This window comes from Zootermopsis nevadensis, unplaced genomic scaffold, assembly GCF_977971745.1.
Source record: "Zootermopsis nevadensis isolate Lab colony 2312 unplaced genomic scaffold, Znev_1.0 Znev_ptg000024l, whole genome shotgun sequence".
NCBI lineage: Eukaryota > Metazoa > Arthropoda > Insecta > Blattodea > Termopsidae > Zootermopsis > Zootermopsis nevadensis.
The window spans coordinates 6347097-6372737 of NW_028259156.1; the positions used below are offsets into that span (position 1 = coordinate 6347097).

The 25641-nt window shown below is 38.3% G+C and overlaps 2 protein-coding genes across 5 annotated transcripts in view; one reads left to right on the forward strand and one right to left on the reverse strand.

Moving 5' to 3' along the window:
* LOC110836576 (uncharacterized) overlaps positions 1–25641 on the forward strand; it is a 123525-nt gene that overhangs the window by 67188 nt on the left and 30696 nt on the right. For all 4 annotated transcript variants that reach the window (XM_087355087.1, XM_087355085.1, XM_087355086.1 and 1 more), the window contains exons 4-6: positions 745–975; positions 1412–1642; positions 19477–19693. In XM_087355087.1, the coding sequence (XP_087211213.1) occupies positions 745–975; positions 1412–1642; positions 19477–19545 (531 nt within the window). In that variant the 3' untranslated portion in view covers positions 19546–19693. The remainder of the gene's footprint in view (positions 1–744; positions 976–1411; positions 1643–19476; positions 19694–25641) is intronic.
* On the reverse strand, positions 2396–8442 carry LOC147872745 (uncharacterized). Its single transcript, XM_087355412.1, has 5 exons — positions 8141–8442; positions 5560–5790; positions 4893–5123; positions 2901–2975; positions 2396–2455 (listed from the first exon to the last, which is right to left on the reverse strand). The coding sequence occupies exons 1-5, from the start codon at positions 8165–8167 to the stop codon at positions 2396–2398; spliced, it is 624 nt and encodes a 207-aa protein (XP_087211538.1). The 5' UTR covers positions 8168–8442.

Sequence of the window (25641 nt, forward strand, 5' to 3'; positions counted from 1 at the left end):
GAATTCCACTCAGTTTATGCATATTTATGTGTGTGCTTATTTAACAGTGATCAAGCTTACTCATTGCCATATACCTCTCAGTGTGTTAATTCTGCCATGAGTTATTTCTTTTCTTGACAGTTGTGTCTTAAAAACTATTGCAGGTGATTGGAAAGAGTCGTCAAACCAAGGAACACATAGGGAATGGTCAGATGTAAAAGAAAGAAAGCCTGATATTATTACTAAGTTTTATACTTTTCCTCTGGTTATGTTCACAATTGGTAGCTCTAAGAGTTATGCCTATTAGTTTTACCTTCTTTATCTTTCTGCATGTAAAAACTCAAGAGCCTCTGAACAGATATTCATAAGATTAGTTATTGGAGAGTTTTATTGAAATGTATCTGCAAATTTCAATTTTGTTTGAATGTAGAAAATAACAAAAACTTAACATGACTACTTACGTGTTTCCTGAGTGGAAATTCACGCAGCTTAGAGAAACATTGGGGAATCCTGTGTTATGATATCAACTAACCAACATACCCCTATGCAAAGGTTAATACCCCAAACAGTAGTCTACCAACACTGATGCCATTTGCAAAGTTCACATTCTGCGGTGAAAATAGAATTGTTGTTCTATGCATAAATTTTCTAACTTGTTAATTTCTTGGAGCAGAAAATAGCAATCTTTCGGTATTCTGCATGCATGATCAAGTAGTTCCACCCATAAAAATGTTTGGTGATATCTAAAATATTTCACTCTTCCAGGAGAATATGCTGAGTATACAGCAAAGAATAGTAGAGGGAGATACTGAAATCATAAAAGATTACAGAGAAATCCTTCAAAATATTTTCTGTGGCAATCTGAATGACCATTCTCGGCTCATGTTTGATATGGATAACCATGTAAACAGTGGAGGTAATGAAGAGGAAGATGGACGGTGTTTGACAGAAGAAGACGAAAGTAAATCAGAGTATGAAGATGGAAAGGAAAAACAGGTGAGGGACACAGAAATAAAGGACAAACAAGCAATACAGTTGTTTGCAATTGAGTTGTTACTAAGATGTGTCTTCACATTCCAGTTTTGCTTAAAAGTAGTCAATAACAAATACTTTACATGAATACATACATCCATTTCTGTGGGGAATACTCTTACTGCTGTGCAAACGATGGGGGAATCCACTGTTATGTTATCATTACTCAATTAACATTACCTAAATACTATTCTTAAATGCAGTTTATATTACCCCCTACACAACTGTGCTATTTGCAAATTTTAAATTCTCGTAAACATCAAATATAACATACGCATGGATTTCGGTTCATGTTAATTTCTCACAACAGAAAGTAACTGGTACATTATACTTTATATTTGGTGGAATTGTTCCAACATTAAGAGTGCTAAGATTCATTTAAAATATTTCACTCTTCTAGGAGAATATGCTGAATATGCAGCAAGAAGTAATAGATGGAAATACTGAAATCGTAAGGGATTATAGAGAAATCCAGCAAAACAATGACTGCAACAAGTTGAATGACCACTCTCAGTTCATGTTTGATACGGATATCCGTGTAAAGAGTGGAGGTAATGAAGAGGAAAATGGAAATTGTGTGACAGAAGATGATGAAAGTGAATCTGAGAAGGAATACACCGATGGTAATCAGGTGAGTGAAACAGAGCAAAGACGAACAACTGGCAACAGAATCTGAGTTCAGAATATAGTGTAACTGAAATTGTATTTGATATGAGGCTGTGACACAGGTTTTGCCATAATTCCATTTTACCCTTGTCAGTATTATTCTGCCACTGATGCATTTTGAATCATTTTGCCATCTGGTAGGTGGACAAAGGGCTTGTTAGGGTTTGCAGTTCCACAGAGATGTAATCTCACCCCATTCCATTCTGAACCTGAAAAGAGGTCACTGGAGTTCATTTCTCCATGCAGATAAAATTTGCAGGTCTGACATTTAAAAATCGGAGTTCCGGTCTGATGTCGGACTGAGTCCGCCACATATTTTACGAATTTTTTACGTTGTCATTCAAGCCTTCTTCTTTGCACTAATTCAATCATAGTTTTCCTTGTAAGACTGTGTGTACCTTATAATAGTGAAAGAAGGCAGCGGAGAAATGTCATCTTATTCTGACATGTGTCCAAAGAAGCCAGGACTCCACACCAAGTGTTTTGCCATACATCTTATAGTGAAGGAATACCATCGGGTGTGTTGCTGTCATATTTACTTAGAATAGAAGTATTTTATATCTGATCAAGTTATAAACAAATATCCCTTCTTCCTAGTAGGAAATTATATTTTTTTAATTATCTTTGACGCATACAGCAATCCACCACTGACATATGCATATTCATTCGTCTTCTTATCAAGCATTCTTCATGTGTAGTGACTTCATCGTTTACACTTTTATGGTGCTGAACTGGTCTTGATCTTCTGAACATAATCGGTGCGACAGGAAGCACAGTTCTGAGATTATGAAATCCAATGCTTATACATCGTATATCTGCATGCAATAAGAGATGTTTAGATGTCGCCAAAGTCATGTCTATTGACTTGGACTTGCTTTATTCTCTACTGAATGACAGCAAGCAGAAAGGCAACACTTATTACACATCTCAATAGGGACAGTGGTACAGTTCGCGAAAAATATTTCACACGGTCAGTATTCAAACAAAACTGTCATCCTCTCAGAACATATTTTCACCATATTTAGCAAAGTTTCTTCTGTTTTATGCAAGTTATAAAAGAAAATCAAACCTGTTCATAATAGTAGTTGAATTTATACAGTTTGTGGTATTTAAATAGACCAGAAAAGAGCCATAGTGGTATTTAAAAGGAACCGCAAATGGTCAAAGAAGGCTTTTCTAAACCAGAGGCATTATTTCTAAATTACTATAAAAGTAATTATTACCTTCCTTTCTCTGTCATCGCTGCCAATTTCATCCTGTGTCTCTATAATTTTTCCCATTAAACGCAGCGTATTCTCCTGAAAGAGTGAAATATTTTAAATATTACCAAAGACTTATGGGAGGAACTATTTCAGAAAGTGTAGATAATAGTACTACAGTTTTTTCTGTTCCATGAAGCTAACAAGTTAGGAAATGTATAAATAGTATTACAATTCTGTGCTTTGCCAGAATGTGAAAAATGCAGATGGCATCAGTGACAGCAGAGTTGTCCTTAAGGAATGATATATTGAGAAAACATGAAGCTCACATGATGCACTTCACGAGTCTTTCATTGAAATTCTAGACACATTCCAGTACTACTAGTAAATGTGTCTATAACCATACTAGCAGAACTATCACTTTACTGTAATTTATTTATCTTCTCCCTGTGTTCATCACATTCTTTTTTTTTTAAATCTGCTAAATCAGAATATTATTAAGGTCGCATATTTTTTCAAACATGCGTCAAACTGAATTTGGGTATAGTTGCTCTGACCTCAGAAATTTACAGTTTTTTGTTGCTCAGTTGGACTGCAGGACTGGTGAGTATGCGAGTATTTATAACAATTTCCCAAACATAAATTAAAATTTACAAGATTGATTCATGCATTTTAATGTTGGTAAAATGGATTAACGGACACTTCATACAGCTCTTAAAGAGGGCTTTTCTAAAACAGGTGCGTTATTCCTTAATTGCTATAAAAGTAATTATTACTTTCATTTTCAACAGCAACATAGTGTAATTACTAATCCAGTTTGATTACACCGAACAGCAACCAATACTAAATATTTTAATAAGGGATCAATGATTTTTCGAACACTGTACCCACGTGGGACTGCACAATTCTTCTTCATAGAGAAATGAAGTCCACTGTCCTTTCTGGAACTGCTGCCTCTATCAGGCCACATGTACAAGATTGATTAATAGATTTTAAAGTTGAACAGATGGATGAACAGATACTTCATACAGCTTCACTGAAGCAGGGGCATTATTTCCTAACTGCTATAAACTTAATTATTACTTTCATTTTCAAACAATTTACAAAATAAATAACAGTAAAACACATTCCCACAACTAATTCAGAACTTGAACAGTGCCACAACTATTTCTGCAGATCATTCCAGGCATTGTCTACTATTGCTAGGATCAATTTAAAACAGAAAAACTGTTTCTAGAGTTTCACAATTACTGTCCCATACAATTTGTCTTTCTCGCGAAGTATTTCACAGAGTGGAAAGACATAGTACATGACTACTTACAACAAGAACTACATTAATTTACAGATAGAATTTTACTGTAGTTCAGGGCAACAAGATCAAAAGTAATTTTGTCAAAGAAACAGTGTGGCAGACGAAAGATTGTCAATTTATTTGCCAGAGGATTATCAGGAAGTACACCTTTAACCTTATTCTGCAAAGTTCAGTAGGAACAAAATACCAGATAGCGTTCAACAACGCATGCTTCTCGTACTGGAATTTGTTGAAAAACAACTGATGGACTGGCATCAGCAGCTCATAACACAATATGACATGTGTGAGCACTTGTATAGTTGCAGCAATATTGTGCACTTACTAATCCATCCAAATGTATTGAATTGCTACATCAGTACAAATGTTAGTATGGGGCAAGTGACTTTTCGATCACACAGTACCTATGTGGAACTGAAAATTTTATCTTCATGGAGAAATGAACTCCAGTGACCTCTCTTCAGGTTCAGAATGGAATGGGGTGAGATTACATCTCTGTGGAACTGCAAACCCTAACAAGCCCTTTGTCCACCTACCAGATGGCAAAATGATTCAATATGCATCAGTGGCAGAATAATACTGACAAGAGAAAATGGAATTATGGCAAAACCTGTGTCACAGCCTCATATCAAATACAATTTCAGTTACACTATATTCTGAACTCAGATTCTGTTGCTAGTTGTTCGTCTTTGCTCTGTTTCACTCACCTGATTATCATCGGTGTATTCCTTCTCAGATTCACTTTCATCATCTTCTGTCACACAATTTCCATTTTCCTCTTCATTACCTCCACTCTTTACACGGATATCCGTATCAAACATGAACTGAGAGTGGTCATTCAACTTGTTGCAGTCATTGTTTTGCTGGATTTCTCTATAATCCCTTACGATTTCAGTATTTCCATCTATTACTTCTTGCTGCATATTCAGCATATTCTCCTAGAAGAGTGAAATATTTTAAATGAATCTTAGCACTCTTAATGTTGGAACAATTCCACCAAATATAAAGTATAATGTACCAGTTACTTTCTGTTGTGAGAAATTAACATGATACGAAATCCATGCGTATGTTATATTTGATGTTTACGAGAATTTAAAATTTGCAAATAGCACAGTTGTGTAGGGGGTAATATAAACTGCATTTAAGAATAGTATTTAGGTAATGTTAATTGAGTAATGATAACATAACAGTGGATTCCCCCATCGTTTGCACAGCAGTAAGAGTATTCCCCACAGAAATGGATGTATGTATTCATGTAAAGTATTTGTTATTGACTACTTTTAAGCAAAACTGGAATGTGAAGACACATCTTAGTAACAACTCAATTGCAAACAACTGTATTGCTTGTTTGTCCTTTATTTCTGTGTCCCTCACCTGTTTTTCCTTTCCATCTTCATACTCTGATTTACTTTCGTCTTCTTCTGTCAAACACCGTCCATCTTCCTCTTCATTACCTCCACTGTTTACATGGTTATCCATATCAAACATGAGCCGAGAATGGTCATTCAGATTGCCACAGAAAATATTTTGAAGGATTTCTCTGTAATCTTTTATGATTTCAGTATCTCCCTCTACTATTCTTTGCTGTATACTCAGCATATTCTCCTGGAAGAGTGAAATATTTTAGATATCACCAAACATTTTTATGGGTGGAACTACTTGATCATGCATGCAGAATACCGAAAGATTGCTATTTTCTGCTCCAAGAAATTAACAAGTTAGAAAATTTATGCATAGAACAACAATTCTATTTGCACCGCAGAATGTGAACTTTGCAAATGGCATCAGTGTTGGTAGACTACTGTTTGGGGTATTAACCTTTGCATAGGGGTATGTTGGTTAGTTGATATCATAACACAGGATTCCCCAATGTTTCTCTAAGCTGCATGAATTTCCACTCAGGAAACACGTAAGTAGTCATGTTAAGTTTTTGTTATTTTCTACATTCAAACAAAATTGGAATGTGCAGATACATTTCAATAAAACTCTCCAATAACTAATCTTATGAATATCTGTTCAGAGGCTCTTGAGTTTTTACATGCAGAAAGATAAAGAAGGTAAAACTAATATGCATAACTCTTAGAGCTACCGATTGTGAACATAACTAGAGGAAAAGTATAAAACTTAGTAATAATTTCAGGCTTTCTTTCTTTTACATCTGACAATTCCCTATGAGTTTCTTTGTTTGACGACTCTTTGCAATCACCTGCAATAGTTTTTAAGACTCAACTGTCAAGAAAAGAAATAACTCATGGCAGAATTAACACACTGAGGACACTTGCTGCTTTAAAAATACCACACCAAGTTTTACCATCGACACAAGTATACAGTTAAAAACAAATGTACAGTAGTCGGTACCCAACCGTGCGTTTCGCCTACGTCATACCTTGGGGGGGGGTGGTAGAAGAGAACCAACGCACGTACTACGCAAACCAAAGATATTACCGACGTATGAAACAGAACAGTGAGCTACAAAGTAATACCGCTGAGGTTAATGTTTTCAGTACTGACAGTAAACACTTCCTCATTTGCTACCCTCCCCCGTCCTTAACATTAACTTCTGACGGACTTGGAACGAACAGATTCGTCCCGACTATCATGGTCTTTCAAAAGTCTTAACGTTAATACAGTAGATTCCGGTTAATTGTGCCGTCGGTTAATCGGGGCGGCCATTTATTTGGGACAAATCTTAAAGAACAAGCCTCTTTTTACTCTTTACGTGAAACTTCGCGTAATTGGGGCGGACGCTTAATATTTACCTATGAGACCAACGGTGTTTGAGATATATGTTTCTTTCCATGGTCGCTAGTTATTTTTCCTTGGAAGGCAGAATTATTATTTAATAAGATTCAGTCTCAAAAGTGCGCCTTGCTGACATATATACAGTTTGGCTCGTGAGACACGCCCATATTTAAGAATAAAACCAAATAATCCGTTCCTAATAGGAAATTTATAATTTAGATCCACGTTGTGTCGAATTTTCAACTTGATAACACTTACACGTCTGTCAACATAACTGCACTCTTTATTATATCAACATAACGACGTTTAGACTATTCAGACATCTGTAGGCACCACTTAAATATTAATGATAGAGCATTAGAATATAACTGAGGATGAAGACAGTGTGTTCCTCTTAAACGCTGGTATCTTACCTACAAGTTCACAGCGTTGTAGCATAAAAGACTCAATACTTTTACAGCGTATTTTAATATTTTTGGTTTAATTCTAGCAGCATCTCTGTAGAGTGCCTTGTGAGTTCGCTTTGTCCGTCTGTACGCGTATAAAATTTAAAGAACGGCAGAATGAAGTTTAGTGATATTTGGTATAGACGTTTTGCTATTGGAGGGTAGTCAAAATACATACATTTTAACATTCTGTAACTAGTAAGACCAAAATAATTCGTCTTTTGTTTCGAAGAACCCGACGCCACAAAAATAATGTGACTAAGTGAATGGAGCCTTGGCCGATTACATAATTCTGTGGTGCAGGGAAGCTGTTACCGGTGGGACGTCGCTTTCTTGGTGCGTACCGAACTGCCCCACCGTTAGGATGAAGAGAGACATTCTGTTCACGCTACCCGACATGCTAGGTTTGTAGAAAATTTGGAATCGCCGATCAACATTATTTCTTTATTAAGTCAGCTGCAATTAACTAAAACTAACTCCCTGGTAGCAGAACGATGGAAAAAGTCCAGATAGTGAATAATTGTAAGTGTAATCCACCATCGTCACAACCCCTTAGAATTTAAATATATTAACATCAGTAAACCAAACATTCACCAAGACACGAACCCAGGAGTTTCCGTCTTTGACATTTTACGCCAAAACAATCAAATATGCGTGAATGTTGCTTCATCTGACCATAAAACATGCTTCCGGATCATGTTCAAGCACAAAATATCAAATGCGAACATAACACAGTATTAGTGAAACATGAGGTTAATTTTACTTACATCTCCTTGCTGATGTCTTCCTGCCATGGGACGACGATGCAGTAAAGCAGCTGACCGCCGACCACTGTCCACCGTTATAATTTCGTATTCCAGAGCTGTACATCACGTCCTACAACTTTTGGTCCTCCCACAGTGTGTCCCATTTGACAGCCATATAAAATTTCCTGTACACAATTCTTCCTTTCACATTTTCGTTATGAGTTTTTCTACCATTGCGTAATTTTTGTAACACTCTGTATATAAGATACTGATTCGTATGTGACAACATTTCAGTGGCGTTTGGAGGTACTGCTGCTTTTTTCCTAGGCTGCAGTGTGCTAAGTGCTACTGTACTCTACGCCAGGCATCTCTTTAGCGAAGTGTACGTTCCAAATGGACGGTGTTGACTTTCTTTTTACATTACGGACTGTTCAATGTGAGCTGTATATAATTTACAATGCAAAATGTCTCCTAACCTCTTGATTTTATAAAGTCTTCATAAACTAAAATATGTTATTCTACACAACTTCTAAGTTCATAAATTATTTGTTCTTAGACAAACCTTCGGTTATTGTTCCGTCTTTGCGCTGGATCGTATTATTTGACCATACAATTTTTTTTTGCTACTGACCGTTCTATACCATAATACCTGTTTCACAGAATTTATGGTTTTAACAATAGTAATACAGACGTTGTGTAGTGATACAATCTAATTGACATAACCTCCCAAAAGCTCTCTCTTCTATCGTAACAGCAGACAGCCACACTGATTTGCAACGTGACCAGGTTTCACTTACAATCAACAGAGTGCACCACCATACAACATGAAAACGACAGCGCATGGAACTAGGAGAACTTTACTTATAGGCTGTATCAAAAATAAAATATATTAGCATGAACGGTTAATTTATCAACAAACTTCTCACGATTTCTGCCAGTGTCTTGAGAAAAACACAGAAAATTGCTGACATACATTTAAATATATTCTGTGCGCGCTGTAAAAACAGCTGACTGTTCGTGACGCATCAAGACGCCATCCGACGAGCCTGCAGGAGGAATCTAACGTCGTTCATAACAGCCACGCCATTTCTGTTACCGAAGAGCACTTTTGTTTACAGTAAGCAGTTGTATCGACTGCCGCCTCTAGCGTTCAAACGTCAACATCCGATATCGACAGGTTGAAGCGATGCCAGGAATGACATTCCAAACGCAGGGAAACTTTAACAAAGACAGTCTTGTGGGCATGATCCATTTTATCGGCTGTCATGTTTATATTCTGTAACACACTTCATCTTATTAACCCTTTGAACCTATTTGTTTTGCGTTTCTCACGATTCTGAGTGTAAACAGCGATTATTTCCTTAGACAGCGTTAACCACTTGATCTTTGTAATGGTGAAGTGTTGTGTTTTCTTCGCGGTACGGACTGAATTCTTAAATATTATTTAAACTACATGTCGACACAGGTTTTCTTAGTTTTCCTCTGTCTCCAAGCAAATTCTGAGCTGGTTCCCAAGTTCCAAGATGCCACTTCATGCTTCTCATGCAGCGCTCCCGATTTAAATTCATCCAAATTTAAGCCATTACAGTGGAGGCCGCTAAATTACTTACTTTAACTTTCCAAAGTATAGCTTCAAAATTCATTAAGAAGCAAATCAAAATTCCACCGTCTCTGTCAGCAAGCTGTCACTACTTATCACACTAACGTCTTCATGAAGATTCTGTCCTGACCAGAAAGACGAGCGGGCATTGCCTGGGAACCTTCTAACTACAAGATGCTCATTCTCCCCCATCAATTTTCTCTGTGCTTCTACTCTCTTATTATCCTTCCTTACACTCTCCCTTTCTCTCTCTTAGGCCTGAAAGGGCTAGACGATGCATACAATATTCACTACACAGAGTAATATACTTCCATGATTTCCTCATTTAACGACGTTTACTCAACTGCATACTTCTGTAAAGCCGAGCTTGAGATGAAGTTGAAGAGGACGGTAAGAATCCTCTTATCAAGTTCTGTCCATAAATAATTCTATCGGCGGGCAGAGAAATATAAACTGATAGTGTGAGACGAAGTCTGATGAGGACAGCTGTCGTGTAAGGATATGCAGATGTGTTGGTTCAGCAAAGTAGAAGACACTTGGACGCAGACCGTGTTGACGTTTTACTAACTACGGCGAACAGGACCGCGGGGAAAAAATACTTTGCAGAGTCGTCCCGAAGACGGGAGCGGCAGGGGAGGAACGCGATGACATCCCTACGTAGTTACCGTTACACAGAACGTCTTCCGGATTCTTTCTGTACCAAGGGAATCCGGTCGATTGGAAAATTCCTATTCACTTCTGGTTCTGCAGTGTGGCAGTGAAACTTCCTGCGACTTCCTGGCCAAAATATCACTCCGCTGTTTCTGTACGACAAAATTTTACTTTTAGTTTCTAAGTCTCGTAATAGGAGACATCAATTCGTTCACCAAAACGGCGAAGTCTGCAGAGTGCTTCCGATGTTGGCTGCTCGGTTTTTGATTTCAATTAATATTTTTATCTGCATGAATGTAATGGCTTCAGAGACTACAAAATGCATTTAGACATTTTCTCCTATCCCCTATTCACATCCAACGAAAGTGTGGAACGCAGTCAGACTCCCAATGTGAAAAGCTGAAAATACGTCAATGTTTTAATTCAGTGAAGCTTACGAACAAATAAGTCTACGGAAACAAGCCTCCAGGATTACGGAAGGTAATCTTTCTAGATGCAACGAAAACACAGAATTTCCGACACCACAAACGTCTAACAAATTAGAATTTGATGTTCTAACGACGGCGAGTAGGAATGTGGCTGTCTTCTGGGTTGTTACGCCGTGTAGTTTGATTGAAGTTTACCGACGTTTCAGAGGTCATTGCTGCCTCACCATCAGGGGATAAAATAACTACTACATTTAAAAATTTCCTAAGATTCTCAAAATAAATGCGATTTCTTTAAAATCAAACAACGTGAAGTACTGCTGTCTTTTTTATTTCTGGTGGGGGTTGAACTATATCAAACGTTATTCAGACGAGTATCGGTTTGTAAACGTTATAATCTCAAACAGGCGTTTGCCTTTTGAAATAATGTTTAATAATGACGAATGCAACAAGGATTAGTTAAATCTTCATCTGCCGCTATCCGCTAACATACGTGATGACACAGATGTACCGTTAAGCAATATAATCATGTTCGATACAGCGCCACTTCAGCTGTTAGAAAAAAACAGGTCGATGGAACAATGAGTTGTAATGGCACTCCTGTTTCGTATTCGAAAAGTTTCTTGTGCAAATCCCGGCCCAGACTATACTAACCTCGGGATGTCGGAATTTTTCTCAGCCACCTCTGTCCAAATGCTAGTCAGAGGCCTTAAATTGGGCCACATCCGCTTCCTTCCACATCGTTTGCAGTTCCTTATTCATAATCTGAGCTACTGACAGCGTCACTCAACAAACGTTTTAAAAAAGGAGTATCGGTAGAGACAATGAAATTGCATGGAATGTTTGATTCGAGCTCTCGAAGTGCTTCTGTCTTTCTAATGACGTATTCTAAGGCAAACTGAAAATCAAAGTCGACAGAGTAGTTTCTTGTTCAAACTGTTCTGAACAGAAAATCAATTAGACTCCAGCACATTTAAAAATGACTTTTCAACTAATTCTTATTTTTTCTCAAAACATTATAAATTTCAGTGCACACAGAACAATTTATTTTTCTCTGAAATATCCGTTATATTTCCTTTATGAACGCACAATCAGGGGCCACACACCTTTCTGTCTGTCTGTCTGTACGTATACTTCATCTACAAATTATTTAATGGTTTTCGATATAATTTCGTCTTTGCGTTCATTCAATAAATTATATACCAGAAAAGATGAGATGCATCCAATCTCAAACCCTGTTTTTACTATTCCTATTTGTGTGCAACAAAGTTAAAAATCAGTTACGATAAAGCAGCTGTTGCAGGTAATTCGGAATATGAAATAATCTGATGCTACCGCACACAATAAAATTATTTTCAAACAATTCTTATCTTTACTCAAAACATGACACAGGTCTACCTCATAATCCTTTCCTGTGTCTGCAAAAACTTGCTGAAAAATGTGTAACTGTGTTGTGTCTTTAACAGAATGATTCGTGGCGAATTTAGATTCCGTCCATCGCGATTAAACACAAAAAGATGTATGTTGTATATACAAAGGTCCCAGAAGGATTTGCTTATATATATATATATATATATATATATATATATATATATATATATATATATAATTATCATTATACGAGATATTAGGCTAAAGTATATATCTTTTTGGGACACCTATAATGCCTGTTAAGTACGATGTAAATAGTTAAGATGTTCAACTTTATTTCAACAGTTGTTAAAACGCTGTAACTATAATACATTTAACGACAAACAAGTGACAGTAGATTTGCGTTCCTGCAAATCGTTCTGTATACTGAAAACGCCTAAAATGGGAACAGTATAACAATCGCCATTTCGATGTTAAAACTTACGCCAGAATTCTGCGAAGCTAAGCTTTTTATCTGAATCACATTCCCTGATAAGCCTGGAGAAGTTTTCATGCGGGTGACAGGCTTTAAGATGTTGCTGTTATGTAGGACATTATTGGTAGCCATGATAATACTGAAATTAATCCGTGAACATGTGAAAACTCGGAAGAGAAATCGCGTATAACAAGTCAAGTGTACAATTAAACTATCACATGCGCCTCTGTACAGTGTATTGTTTTTCTTTCATTATCGGTAGGAAACAAAAACAATTTATACACACAATCATCACATACATGAGCATTGTGTATAAGTTTTTTGGGGGCATTCTGTTTTTATATTTTTCATTATGTACATTACCAAGTCCATTCATTTCGTGTGCAGTGCTCGGAAAAAGACCACTTCGTTTCGCCATGTACCAATGGCAATTACAATGGCTATGCATGGGCCCCAGCCGGGAGTCACAGTTACGTTTACGCTGTTCCGACCACTGACATTACCTAGAAGCTTTTGCACTTTATTAATTAATTCATATTATAAAATCTCTGTGGTAAACCAGCTGTCTTCCATCACACACAAAAGAAACATAATAATATTATTTATTTACATTAACCCAACATGTCTCCTCGTATAAGTGGTACTTTCATTTTTCGATGTATGTCTGTACTTGATCGTGCTTTTCCCTACGTTGGGAAAACCATATTCGGCCCTTCAGTTTCCTCCATCCGTCCGCCTGTCTGTCTGTCTGTCTACTAGGTTAGCACTTGATACACTTGATATTTACAATAAAAATCACAATAGGAAATTGTGGCGGTAAATAACAACAAATGAATGCCCATTTCTTTGTCAGACTACGTGTTTCGACTGGAAGTTATCATCAGGTATGTAAATTATACCTTATCACTTTATTGCACGTTTCGATACAATACGTTTTTTCTTAAAAATCTTAATGTTTATTTAAAAATATATACTTCATTTCGTGAATGAAATCTGGTATCATGCCAATGGCGGGCTTATATTTCAGTTGTTCCATTTTTTTGAGGTTGTTATGATGGTTTGTGAAAAATAAGCCGCATGTAAACAGAAGGTGTTCCAACAGGGAACCAAAAGGATATCAATTCAATTCATTTATTTAAGTGTCTGCCAACAGCAAGAAGCCAATAACAGGCAAACACTGATAATACATACAATAATAGTAAATAATAATGAAAAATATTACACAAACAGATTAACTAAACTTATACATGTACAGTATTAAATATAAAGCCAATACAGGCAAGCCCAAAAAAGAAACAATATTAAACACAAAGCAAAATAAATGAAGAAATATAAATAAAAGCCAATAATCCACCTAGGGAACACTCAAATAATTGTAAAACGTTAAAGAAATACAAAAAACAGATAACGAAGCTAGATCATCTACCAGGACATCTATCTAAATCTTTTCCCTTATTGAGAATGTACCCTCAAGGGAGACAATGTTTATGCTAAATACGTCCAAAGATTTACATACGTCATTTGCAGCGATGACGCACCTGGCTGAAGGACTTTGTCTTAGCGCACTGCTCACACTAAAAGTAGAAAATTCTCTTATTTGCCTCGCCGGCACACGTAAACCAACAGCGTCCATAATGGAATGGCAATTTATTTTACCCTTAAAGACATTAACAAGAAATAACGCATCGAGATGTCGTCGTCTGGAATAAAGTGTTCTAAAGTAGATAAAATCAATTCATATTTGCATGGGATATTAAACTGAAAAAATCGATAATTGCACAAAGTGGCAAATTTTCTTTGAATATTTTCTAATTTATTAGAATCTGTCTGTGTAAGATTATTCCACACGACCGAGGCACACTCAAGCTTTGACCTAATTAAAGCATTATATAAAACAACAAGGCTGTCTAAAGAGAGAAAATTATAAGTAATAAAACGAATAAGCCCTGAGGTCCTTAGTGCCTGGGAATGAACACAATTTACATGGCAGTGAAAATATAGCTTAGTGTCTAACAAGACACTAAGATCTTTTATACAGTCAGTACGGGAAATTAAAATATCACTGACAAAGTATAGTTAAATTGAATACTGGTAACTTTACTTAACATTTCATTTTCCATTTGTTTGCTCAGTTTCTCTGATTGCTTGCCTGGGGACGTGTCCTTTTATTTGTGTTCTACTGTGGCTGTATATGAGCCGGGATAGCTCAGTCAGTATAGTGACTAGCTACGGGCTGGACGGCCGGGGTTCGATCCCCGACGGGGGCAGAGGATTTTTCCTCTAGCCTCTGCGTCCAGACCGGCTCTGGGGCCCACCCAGCCTCCTCTACAATGGGTACCGGGGTCCTTTCCCGGGGGTAAAGCCGGCCGGGGCGTGATGCTGACCACTCACCCCCATCTAGTGCCGGGGTCAAGGAAGAGAGGAGCTATACCTCCATGATGGTTAGTTACAAAGTATAGAAGGTTGCACTTTACAAAACCACACTGGGCGTTAATCGAACAAGAGTTGGTGTATTATCTAAATTGAGTTATTTAGCTTTATGTCCACTGGAATGATTTCCGTTGTTGGTAAACGTCCAGTATGGTTTTGTAAAGTGCAACACTTTTTGCTTTGTAACTAACCATCGTCCTATGAATTGTATGATTTAATATGAATTAATTTGTCTGCCACTGATGATGACCTCTTGTGGTCGAAACGCGTTTGGCACTAAGTGTACTTTGAAGTTTAAACAATTATTTTGCATGCATGATATTATATACTCTGTAGAAAATCCTTTGAAATATATACACTTCATGACATCAAATATGATGTTACATAGAAACAAATTATATTTATGTACAGGACGAATACTTTGGAAAATACAGAATAAGGTTCATTACTGTATTCGAAGGAACCCGCCACTGCAACCTATTCTGAGCCGTTTAAATTCAGCCCAGACTCCCACATACGTGCGTATGTAAAACTCTACAACTAGTTTTCGCTGCGTGCAATACCCCCGTTAGCAAACTCGTGTAACGGAATGAAGGAATTCAAGTCCGTTCTGTTATCACACAAAACAGCGAGTACTATGTCGTATCATGTTGAGCAGCGCCTGCAAGCTCTATTTCAACTACGTGCAATGAACTGAAGCCGGAGAAGTGGTATAACCGCACGGCGCTTCTGCTAACAGAGCAGTGGAAGAAGCGGATATCCAGTTGAATGCAGTCGAACAAATTTGCGAGATTCGATTGACAAACACTGACAACTGTAGTTTTTAGGAGAAAACTCAAGTAATTCTTTGTCACACAAAAGAAACCTGATGTAGCCCGATAAAACACCATTTTAATTCTGATATATTTTGCTGTTTCTAAAATTTATTTACCTGCTAATTAATACAACGCCACTTTATAAATAAATGTAAATGATTCATGTGAAATCATGTGGCTTATCTCAGATTGCTGTCGCCCGTAGTTGCGTAAGAAACAGTTTTAAGCACGGATATCTGTCTTACGTTCAAGTTAGAACCAATACTTCCCAAATGCAGTAGAAGAGCATTACGTATTTCATGCGACTCCAAACACGAGAATTAATCTTGGTTGATACACTCAAAAATGTTTTACGCAGGTGCAACTATTATGACGCTTTTAAATCGAAGCAAACTTCTCGAAATCTCCTATGTCTATACAGAGTGTCCCAAAAAGATGTTTCCACAGCAGTAACTTTTATGAGCCGGGATGGCTCAGTCAGTATAAAGACTAGCTACGGGCTGGACGGCCGGGGTTCGATCCCCGACGGGGGCAGAGGATTTTTCCTCTAGCCTCTGCGTCCAGACCGGCTCTGGGGCCCACCCAGCCTCCTCTACAATGGGTACCGGGGTCCTTTCCCGGGGGATAAAGCCAGCCGCGGCGTGATGCTGACCACTCTCCCCATCTAGTGCCTAGGTCAAGAAAGAGAGGAGCTATATATCTTCTCACCCCAAGCGCCTGTATGGCACGTAGCGGGACAAACTTTACTTTACAGCAGCAACTTTGGTGGCCACTTGTCAGTCAGTTTCACACCCCTGTCAGCTGCGCCACGACGCTGACGGTGGCCATTTTAAACACTTGCACTAGATTCGCTAATTCTCTAAGTGCAGAGAATGTATAGAGTTATAAGAAATCTAAAATTAAGAAAGCATTTTTTGAAGATCGGTGTTCCTGCAGATTGCACGTGCAGCAGAAACTGAATTTATAGTCACGGTGCACGTGCATTAAAAGTAGAATAGTCCCTGGTTATCCCTTAAATTAACAGTGATATTCCTCGTTAATTAGTACATTAAATTTATCATCTATTTCGTAATACGTGTGTGCAACAATAACGGATCGGATTATCAGCTAGAGTTTGGGTCGATTTTGAGAGTTTGAACAACGCCTTCGATTTTTAATAAATATCTTGTTACATTGGTGACTTTCTATAAATCAGCGCGAAAAATGAAAACATTATGTGATATCTGAGTCTCTTACGGCTATGGAGATGTAGATATTATTTATTTTGACGCCATGCCGACTAGTAAGCAGGTTCCCGCCCTGAAAATGGAGACAGTATATTCCCTCGAAACGTTGGTATCTAGACTCCCTACAAATCCACGCGACGTCACAAACCAGAATACCAAAATCTTTATGCGTAAATTCTGTTGAAATGACGTACATTTACTAAATACACAGACGTAACTGGTATTGCGTTTTGTTTCTGCTAGGGTGTGTACTTAGTGACATAGGCCCGAAAATACAAAATTTATGAATCGTAGCCGTTAAATCCTTGGTTAATAAGTGCGGTGTGTTGAGCCTCCAAAATCTTTCGAAAAGCAACAAATGAAGACCTACGATTAGCCAAGCTGATGCATGTTCTGACATCACAGAAGTGCAACTAGTTTCTACTGTCATTCAAATGTGTCTAGGAACTTATTAACAAAATTTGGCCTAGTTTCGCATGTAAAGTAATCCTTTAAAAATTAATCAGACTGTACCCGGATAAAAATGGATCCACAAATAATGAGTGCGCTGACATATCGGATGAAATGCAACTTAGTTCGTTGGTTTATACCCTATTTTCGATCAGGAAAGAGACGGGGCTTTCTGAAATATCGTGTGTAATCCATGGGGAAATGGGTTATGAGGCTGTTACCAAACTTTCCTTCTGCATCAGGGCGTCACTGAAAACTCTCTGCATCACCCGTTTAATTACGAAGTGGTTGTTTTGAGACGCTGTCCGCAGTTCGTTTGAGTGTCGCTGGTGAATAAAGCGGCGTGGCCAGCGGCAAAGTGATTTCCTACGCTGTGGGCAGTGACCGCTAATCCTGTGCTGTGCGCGACACCACCTCAAAGCAAAGCGTACCTCAACCGCGTGTGAAGGGAGCCTTATCGATTAAATAACAACACCCTGGATCACTCATTACAAATACAAGATCTGCCCTCTCGGGGAACCCCTTTGTTTTGTTACAGACAGACATTTTATGAACGTGCAACAAATGAAGCGAACTAAATTTTCAATAACCAACTTTAACATAATCACGGAAATGCAACACTAAACGGATTTCTTCAAAACAATGTTTTTTTGCGAGTACAGTTACCCGAAGCAGACATATCGAAGATACCCTCAATCAATTCCTGACACATGTTGACTATATTGCAATGAGGAAACAACAAAAATATATTTTAAAGTTGGAATGTCCACAGCATTCGTTAACTTTTTCCAATGCTCGATGTTCCTCTTGTGAAAAAGACAACCTCGCACTTCGACTGTTGCAAGACAAATGAACTGGCGCGAGCAGGTTAGAACATCACGTGACCTTCGTTGGCTCATGAGTAGTCAGAGTGATATTAAGTGCTTAATAATCCAGTTGAACTGAACCGAATTGCAAACATTAATAAAAATTTTGATACGGTTGCATAATTTTCCGACCACTCTGTACAAATGTGACTGGCGTCATGACGAAGGATGACTTTCAACAAGGCGCCGCACGTCGCGTTGAAGTCCTTTGTTCCATTGCATTCGAAGGATAAAGGTTCGGAGACTTACAATACTTCTCACGACTGAGCTTTCATAGTTTTCTTCAGTACCTCCAGCCAGATTTTTGAGATAGTGACCGTGAGCGACCCTTACACGTTTGTCGGCTTATTACCTTTATAAGGATTGGGAACTTTAGCCATTATTTACGAAATAAAGTCCTTAACGCAGTTTGACACATATTTTTTTAAAGGACGCCCAGCAGTCCTAGGTACTAAATATAATGACGCAATAGCATTTTATCTGAGCATTTAATTCATATATCGATTGCAGATAAAACTGGAGTACAATTAAATTATATGAAATTTGAGGTTTCGAAGTTCTACGTCCCCCCGTGATATTCGGAGCGTGCAAGTTACAGCCACATTACCATTCATTTTCAGATTACGGGAATGTGACCTTGTTCTAACGTTATATACATTGACGCTAACGAAGATCGGAGGGGAATAGAGGAGAATGAGCGTGGGTGCATGGTGCTGGGCGACTCAATGGTGCGCAATGTTGGAGTAGAGCACACATATATGACGGTGGAGTGTTTTCCGGGGATTAGAAAGGATCAGTTGCACAGTCCAGAAACTGTTATTGTTCACGTAGGTACGAATGACTTAAGATCAACGAGAAATTTGGACTTTGTAATGGGAGAGGTGTATGCGCTGGTGACTACAGTAAAGAATAAATGTCGGAACTGCAAGCTTGTCCTGAGTGGAGTGCTAAGGCGTAGAGAAGTGTCATGGCGGCGTATTGGTGCTCTTAATGATAGATTCGACTGGGTTGCAAACGTCCTTTTAATTACATTTGTTGATCCCAACAGCTGGATACAGGAAGGGGATTTTGCTGGGGATGGACTGCATCTGAATGGACGAGGAAGGAGACGATTTGAACAACTGTACGCTAGAGTTAGTGGACTTGATGGTGGAGGAGCAGCACGAAGGAAGACGTGACACGGTTTGGTGGATGGTACTCACAGAACGAGGACAACCAGAGAAACGCGGCATTCATCAACTGGAGAACAGAAGGTTTTGCATGAAGTAAGGGGAACAGAGACGAGTAAATTGGTGAGTAGGGAAACTGAAGCTAACACAGGGGCTGAAACTTTAACTACGGTAGCAGCATATAAGGTTGAAGGCAAGTCGCTAGTGGTGCTGCAGGTTAACTGTAGGAGTATCTATAATAAAGCCTTAGAGCTTTGGAATTTAGTTGACACGTATAACCCCGATAGTGTTATAGGCACGGAGTCTTGGCTTAAAGAAGATATTAGCAATGCTGAAGTTTTTAGGACAGATTTCACAACTTTCAGGAGAGATAGGTCTGCCCGTGGTGGTGGGGTTTTCATCTGTGTTAAACATTTCATTGCCTGTACAGAGTTATGGGTAGATGAGGATTTTGAGATGATTGCGGTAGAAGTGAAAGGAATCGATACAAAATATTCGTGGGAAATTATAGGTATATACAGAGCTCCTAACGAGGACATGTGAGTTATTGAAAGAGTGGCAGCACGAACTAGTCATTTAGAAAATTCTACGAAGCGTAGCATCATTGGAGGTGATTTAAACATGCCCTATGCAGATTGGAAGGGAAACATGGAATGTACTAGCGGAAATCAGGCATTTATAAATACTAGGGCAGAACGCTCCTTTCGGAGCTCCTCGGAGGGGTTGGTCAAGTTTTTAAAAAGCAACCAACCCCTTCGGGGGGGGGGGGTTGGTTACGTTTTAAAATCTTGTGTAAGAAACTAAACTAAACCCCCCAAATGGAGGGTTAAAACACTTGACCAACCCCCTTTCGGGGTGGTTGGTTGCGTTTTAAAATCTTGAGTAAGACACTAAACTGGGCATTGTTGTGTTGTACTCGGCATTGTTGTGTTCCACAACAATGCCGAGCTTGTTTATAGTTGACATTGTTACAAATCAGGAAAGTGAAAGAAGACGTTATCAACTATTTCAATTATCAACTCTAACAATTTCAAAAAGGTAAACTGATACTCATTCGATATATTACGATTAAGAAAGTATTATGAAAACTGACATTTGATCGATATTAAGACGAAGATTTGCTAGGGTGAGGCTGGACGTAAAAAGTTGACTGAACAAAAACTGTTGGCAACTAAACAGCGACGTAAAGAACTACAACATCAGACCTATTTCAGAAAAAAAGAAAAACGAAAGAAGACTTACATTTATAAACGAAACCATATTAAGAACACATGTAGAAAAACTTATTCAAAAAATAAACAGAAGAGCAAAAAACAAACAAACGAAGATTTGCAATGTAGGGTCGGACGAAGAAAGTTAACTGTTCAAGAACAGTTAGCCTCTGATCAGCGACGTAAAGAACTAAAACATCAGATCAATTTAACAAATAAAGAAAAGCGAAGGGAGATTTATATTAATAAACGCAGTAAAACATATTCAACAAGAACAGAAGATCAGAATAAAACAAACAAAGACTTGAAAGGGTGGGATTGGACGTAGAAAGTTGTCTGACCAAAAACAGTTGGCCTCTGAACAGCGACGTAAAGAACTAAAACATCAGACATACTTAACAAATGAAGAAAAGCGATAAACTTATTGAACAAGAACAGAAGAGCAGAAGAAAACAAACGAAGACTTGCAAGGGTGGGGTTGGACGTAAAAAGTTGTCTGACCAAAAACAGTTGGCCTCTGAATATCGATGTAAAGAACTATGACATCAGGTCTATTTAACAAATAAGGATAAGCGAAAGAAGACTAACATTGTTAAACGAGACCATATTAACAACACACGTAGAAAAACAGACGAAGATTTGCAAGGGTGGGGTTGGAAGTAGATAGCTGACTAACCAAGAACAGTTGTCCTCTGAAAAGCGACGTAAAGAACTAATCCATCAGACCTATTTAACAAATAAAGAAAAACGAAGGGAGAATTACATTGATAAATATAGAAAAACGTATACAACAAGAACAGAAGAGAAAAAAGAAAAAACAGACGAAGATTAGCAATGGTGTTGCTGGACGTAGAAAGTTGACTGATCAAGAACAGATGGCCTCTGAATAGCGACGTAAAGAACTAAAACATCAGAACTACTCGACAAAAAACAGAAGAGAAAAAAAAGATTTGCAAGGGTGGGGTTGGACGTAGATAGTTGACTAACCAAGAACTGTTGGCCTCTGATCAGCGACGTAAAGAAGTAAAATATCAGATTACAGGAAGCGATCCGAAAGGATTAGCCAAGGTTGTCGTCAAAAAATGACGTCATCAACAATATCACCTTATATTTGTTTATACACGGGGGTTAGTTTAGCGTCTTACTTAAGATTTTAAAACGCAACCAACCCCCTTCGGGGGGTTGGTTTAAACCCCCCATTCGGGGAGGTTAGTTTAGTTTCTTACTCAGGGGTTAAAACATTTGAATAAGACACTAAACTAACTCCCCTTCGGGACTAACCAAGGTTGGTTGCGTTTTACAAACTTGACCAACCCCCCCCCCCATCCCCACCCCTAGGACCTCCGAAAGGAGCGCCCTGCTCTAGTATGTTAAAAGACGTAAAGGTAATAGTGAAACTATTCCTGCAATCAAGGGCATTAAAGGAGACCTCATCACAGATCAAATAGAAAAGGCCAACTCCCTAAAAACTTATGCGTCGGTATTCAGTTGCGAACGAAAAAATCAGCTAAATAATCAGCTAATCCAATCAACAGATACAGATAAAACGTTTACCATTAGTATCAATATCATTCGGAAACGGATATCAGCAATCGGGAGAAATAAATCCGTCGGACCAGATGGCATCCCCGGGGAAATTTTAAAGTTAAGTGGGGAAGCAATGATTTCATACCTTGCGAGACTGCTGGAGATAACGATGAACAACAATTCTATCCCAGGGGACTGGAAGAAGGCTATAGTGGTTCCTATTTATAAAGGGGGAGATCGTTCGGTAGTTGGGAACTTTAGGCCGGTCAGTCTAACCTCAGTGGTTTTGCAAGCAAATGGAGCACGTTATAGCAGGGTATCTAAGGCAAGTCTGGGAATGGAGTGAGTGGTTATATGAGGGTCAACATGGGTTTAGACCTGGGTACTCATGCGAAAGTCAAGTAGTTACGGTTTGTCAGGATGTTGCGGATTCATTGGACGAGGGAATCAGGACTGATGCGGTTATAATAGATTTCTCAAAGGCATTCGATTTAGTCTCACACGATAGGCTGATTACAAAAATTGCTGCAACCGGTGTGGACTTGAGGGTAGTGATATGGGTAAAGGAATTTCTCTTAGGACGTTAGCAAAGAGTAAGAGTGGACGGGCAACTATCTCATGAAGTCAGGGTAACGTCAGGTATGCCGCAAGGGAGCGTATTAGGTCCCTTACTATTCCTAGCTTATGTTAATGATATTTGGAAAAACATTGATTCAATTATACGGCTTTTCGCTGATGATTGTATAATATACAGGTAAACAATGGATAGTAGTGACATTGATAAGTTACAGACAGATTTGAATAGATTATGGGAATGGGCGCTAGAAAATGAAATGAAGATAAATCCAGGTAAAAGTAAAGCTGTCAGCTTCAATAGAGCTAGGGTGACGATAGGCTGAGGTACTTTTTTGGGGATCAATTAATTCCAGAGGTAAATAGCTTTAAGTACTTAGGAATTCTTATTCGCAGTGATCTGAGCTGGGCAGATCATGTAAATTATTCACTAATTAAAGCATGGAAGGCTCTCCATTTCGTAATGAGTATACTGAAATAGGGAAATAACAATACGAAACGTTTAGCTTATACGTCGCTAGTGAGACCGATACTTGAATATGGAGCTGTGTGTTGGGACCCTTACAGGGAAGGGCAGGTAAGAGCCCTAAATCGGGTGCAGAAGAGAGCGGCTAAATTTGCAAAATACACTAACGAATCTGGTTAGCAAACATTCGCACAGCGTAGATTGATAGCCCGAATGTGCGCCCTTTTCAAAGCATACACGAGGGGCCGGGCTTGGAAAACGATAGAGGATAGATTACTAAAGCCATGCTACCTGGGCAAGGACGATCATACTCGGAAAATTATGACTAGGAAACAAAGAACGGATGTAGGCAAATATTCCATTGTAAATAGGACCATAAGAAGCTGGAAACAATTACCTCCAGGCGTGCTAGCGTCTTTCCCCTGTAAATTAGGCACCTTTAGAAAGAGGGTCAGAAAAGTAGTTACAAGCTAGGGGTTATTAAGTGGGGATTAGATGGTGATAAGGGAAGTGAAGTGTCTTAGTCTCCAAGTGACGAAGGGTTGTAGTTCTTTGGGATAAAATTTTCATGTACTGAGGGCGAACTTTTTATTTTTTATTCTACTCAAAGTATTGTGATTAATTAGTGGATGTGTGTTTTGTATTGTTGGTCAGTTGTTTTATTTTGAGTGTGGTATGAAGTATTGTTGTGTCTCATTGTATTGTTGTGTGAGTGCATCAGTTCATGATGTATGTAATTCATTACTGTTATTGTCTTATGTCTGGGTGGTATTAATTTTTAAGTTAAGTACTTTAGGTTAGATGGTTTTGTAATCTTATGAGTTGTTTGATTTTGAGTGGGATGTGTTGTTTTGTTGTGTCTTATTGTTTTGTTGTGTTTTTTATTGTTTTGTTCTGTCTCATTGTGTTGATGTATCTCATTGTTTTGTTGTGTCTTATTGTTTTTGTTGTTGTGTCCTTTTTTATTGTTTTGTTCTGTGTTGTATCTTATTGTAGGTCACTGCTACCGGGTATAAACCCATTTGCAGTCAATAATAAATATATATATATATATTTATATAATAAGACTATATCCGGAAATATCCATTATACGAGACATACCCCCGGTGCTGTGCAGTCAAGAGCTGTAACAGCAATTCAACGAGTTGGCAGCAAAAATGTCCACAAAATAGACAAGTGGTTAATTACGTCATCAGTCTTGGCTGTTCGTTCGTGTGACCGCCATTATTTTACAAGCCGCAGAAATGGACCAACTGGAAGGCTCGGGCTCCATTCATTCCTGGCCTGACGCTGCGTTAGAGCAATCCTAGGAATGCGACATGCATTGTCTCGTGTTAACATGAAACGAGCATTCTGAGGAGGGGGTATTTCTATCTGTGCACCTCTCCCTCTGCCGTGGAAATCGTCTTTCATCGTGGTAACTGTGTAGAATTTCCACATTGGTACACTTCACACGCTGTACAGCGAAATGTTGGTGTAAGTGCATAACCTATGGCATTAAAAGAAATTAAACATAGGTTAAAAAGTTAGTTCTAGTGTAAATGTTACGCTGTATATTGCAACCTTCATAAGTTTTTAAATTCTGAATCATATTTTATGTTTTAATCGATTTAGAATTCTGTACATATGTGAACAATAATTAATTTAATACCATTCAAATTTCATATATAATTATGTTTTGTACTTTTATTTATTCGTATCCTGTATCGAATAAAGTAAATACGTGGCTGGTATAGACCCAAATTAATCAGACATGACTTTTAATCTTCAAACATTTCACGTAATTGTGACTGTGTTCAACCTAAACGCACGAAGCCGTATGCGACTTTAAGCTTTCACTGAATTCTATAAATTTCTCTGGGTCCATAAATCGTGTCATTTCTGCACAGAAGGATTCTGTCGTATCAAACCGCGTTCACAAAAGCCCTCCATTTGAACGTATATTGAGTGAGTTCAATCAAGTCGGGACCTTCAGACCCTGTTTCTGTAAGTTGAATTTAAATATTATTCGCGTAATTGTAATATTGAAACGTAGTGACAAAAGCACTTTATATTTTAAATCAGTTAAAAATGTTGTACACTAAGTATCACACCGAAGCGTATAAGAACACACATGCTCGCTGTCCACTGGAGGAAGATCCATTAGTGTAACTGTTAATCTTTGTCTAGTGGAGCTATTGCACGAGGAACCTATTCTTAGTCTCACTGCGTGCCGCTTGTACTAGTCCTCATTACGAGGACAAATTCATCTAGAGACTCAATCCATT

What these genes read in the sequence shown, in the direction of transcription:
- LOC147872745 (XM_087355412.1), bottom strand. Translation starts at nt 8,167, where the DNA reads ATGGCAGGAAGACATCAGCAAGGAGAT. An exon ending in GAAGACATCAGCAAGGAGAT is followed by an intron (nt 5,791 to 8,140) that starts GTAAGTAAAATT and finishes TCACTCTTCCAG; the next exon opens with GAGAATATGCTGAGTATACA. An exon ending in AAGATGGAAAGGAAAAACAG is followed by an intron (nt 5,124 to 5,559) that starts GTGAGGGACACA and finishes TCACTCTTCTAG; the next exon opens with GAGAATATGCTGAATATGCA.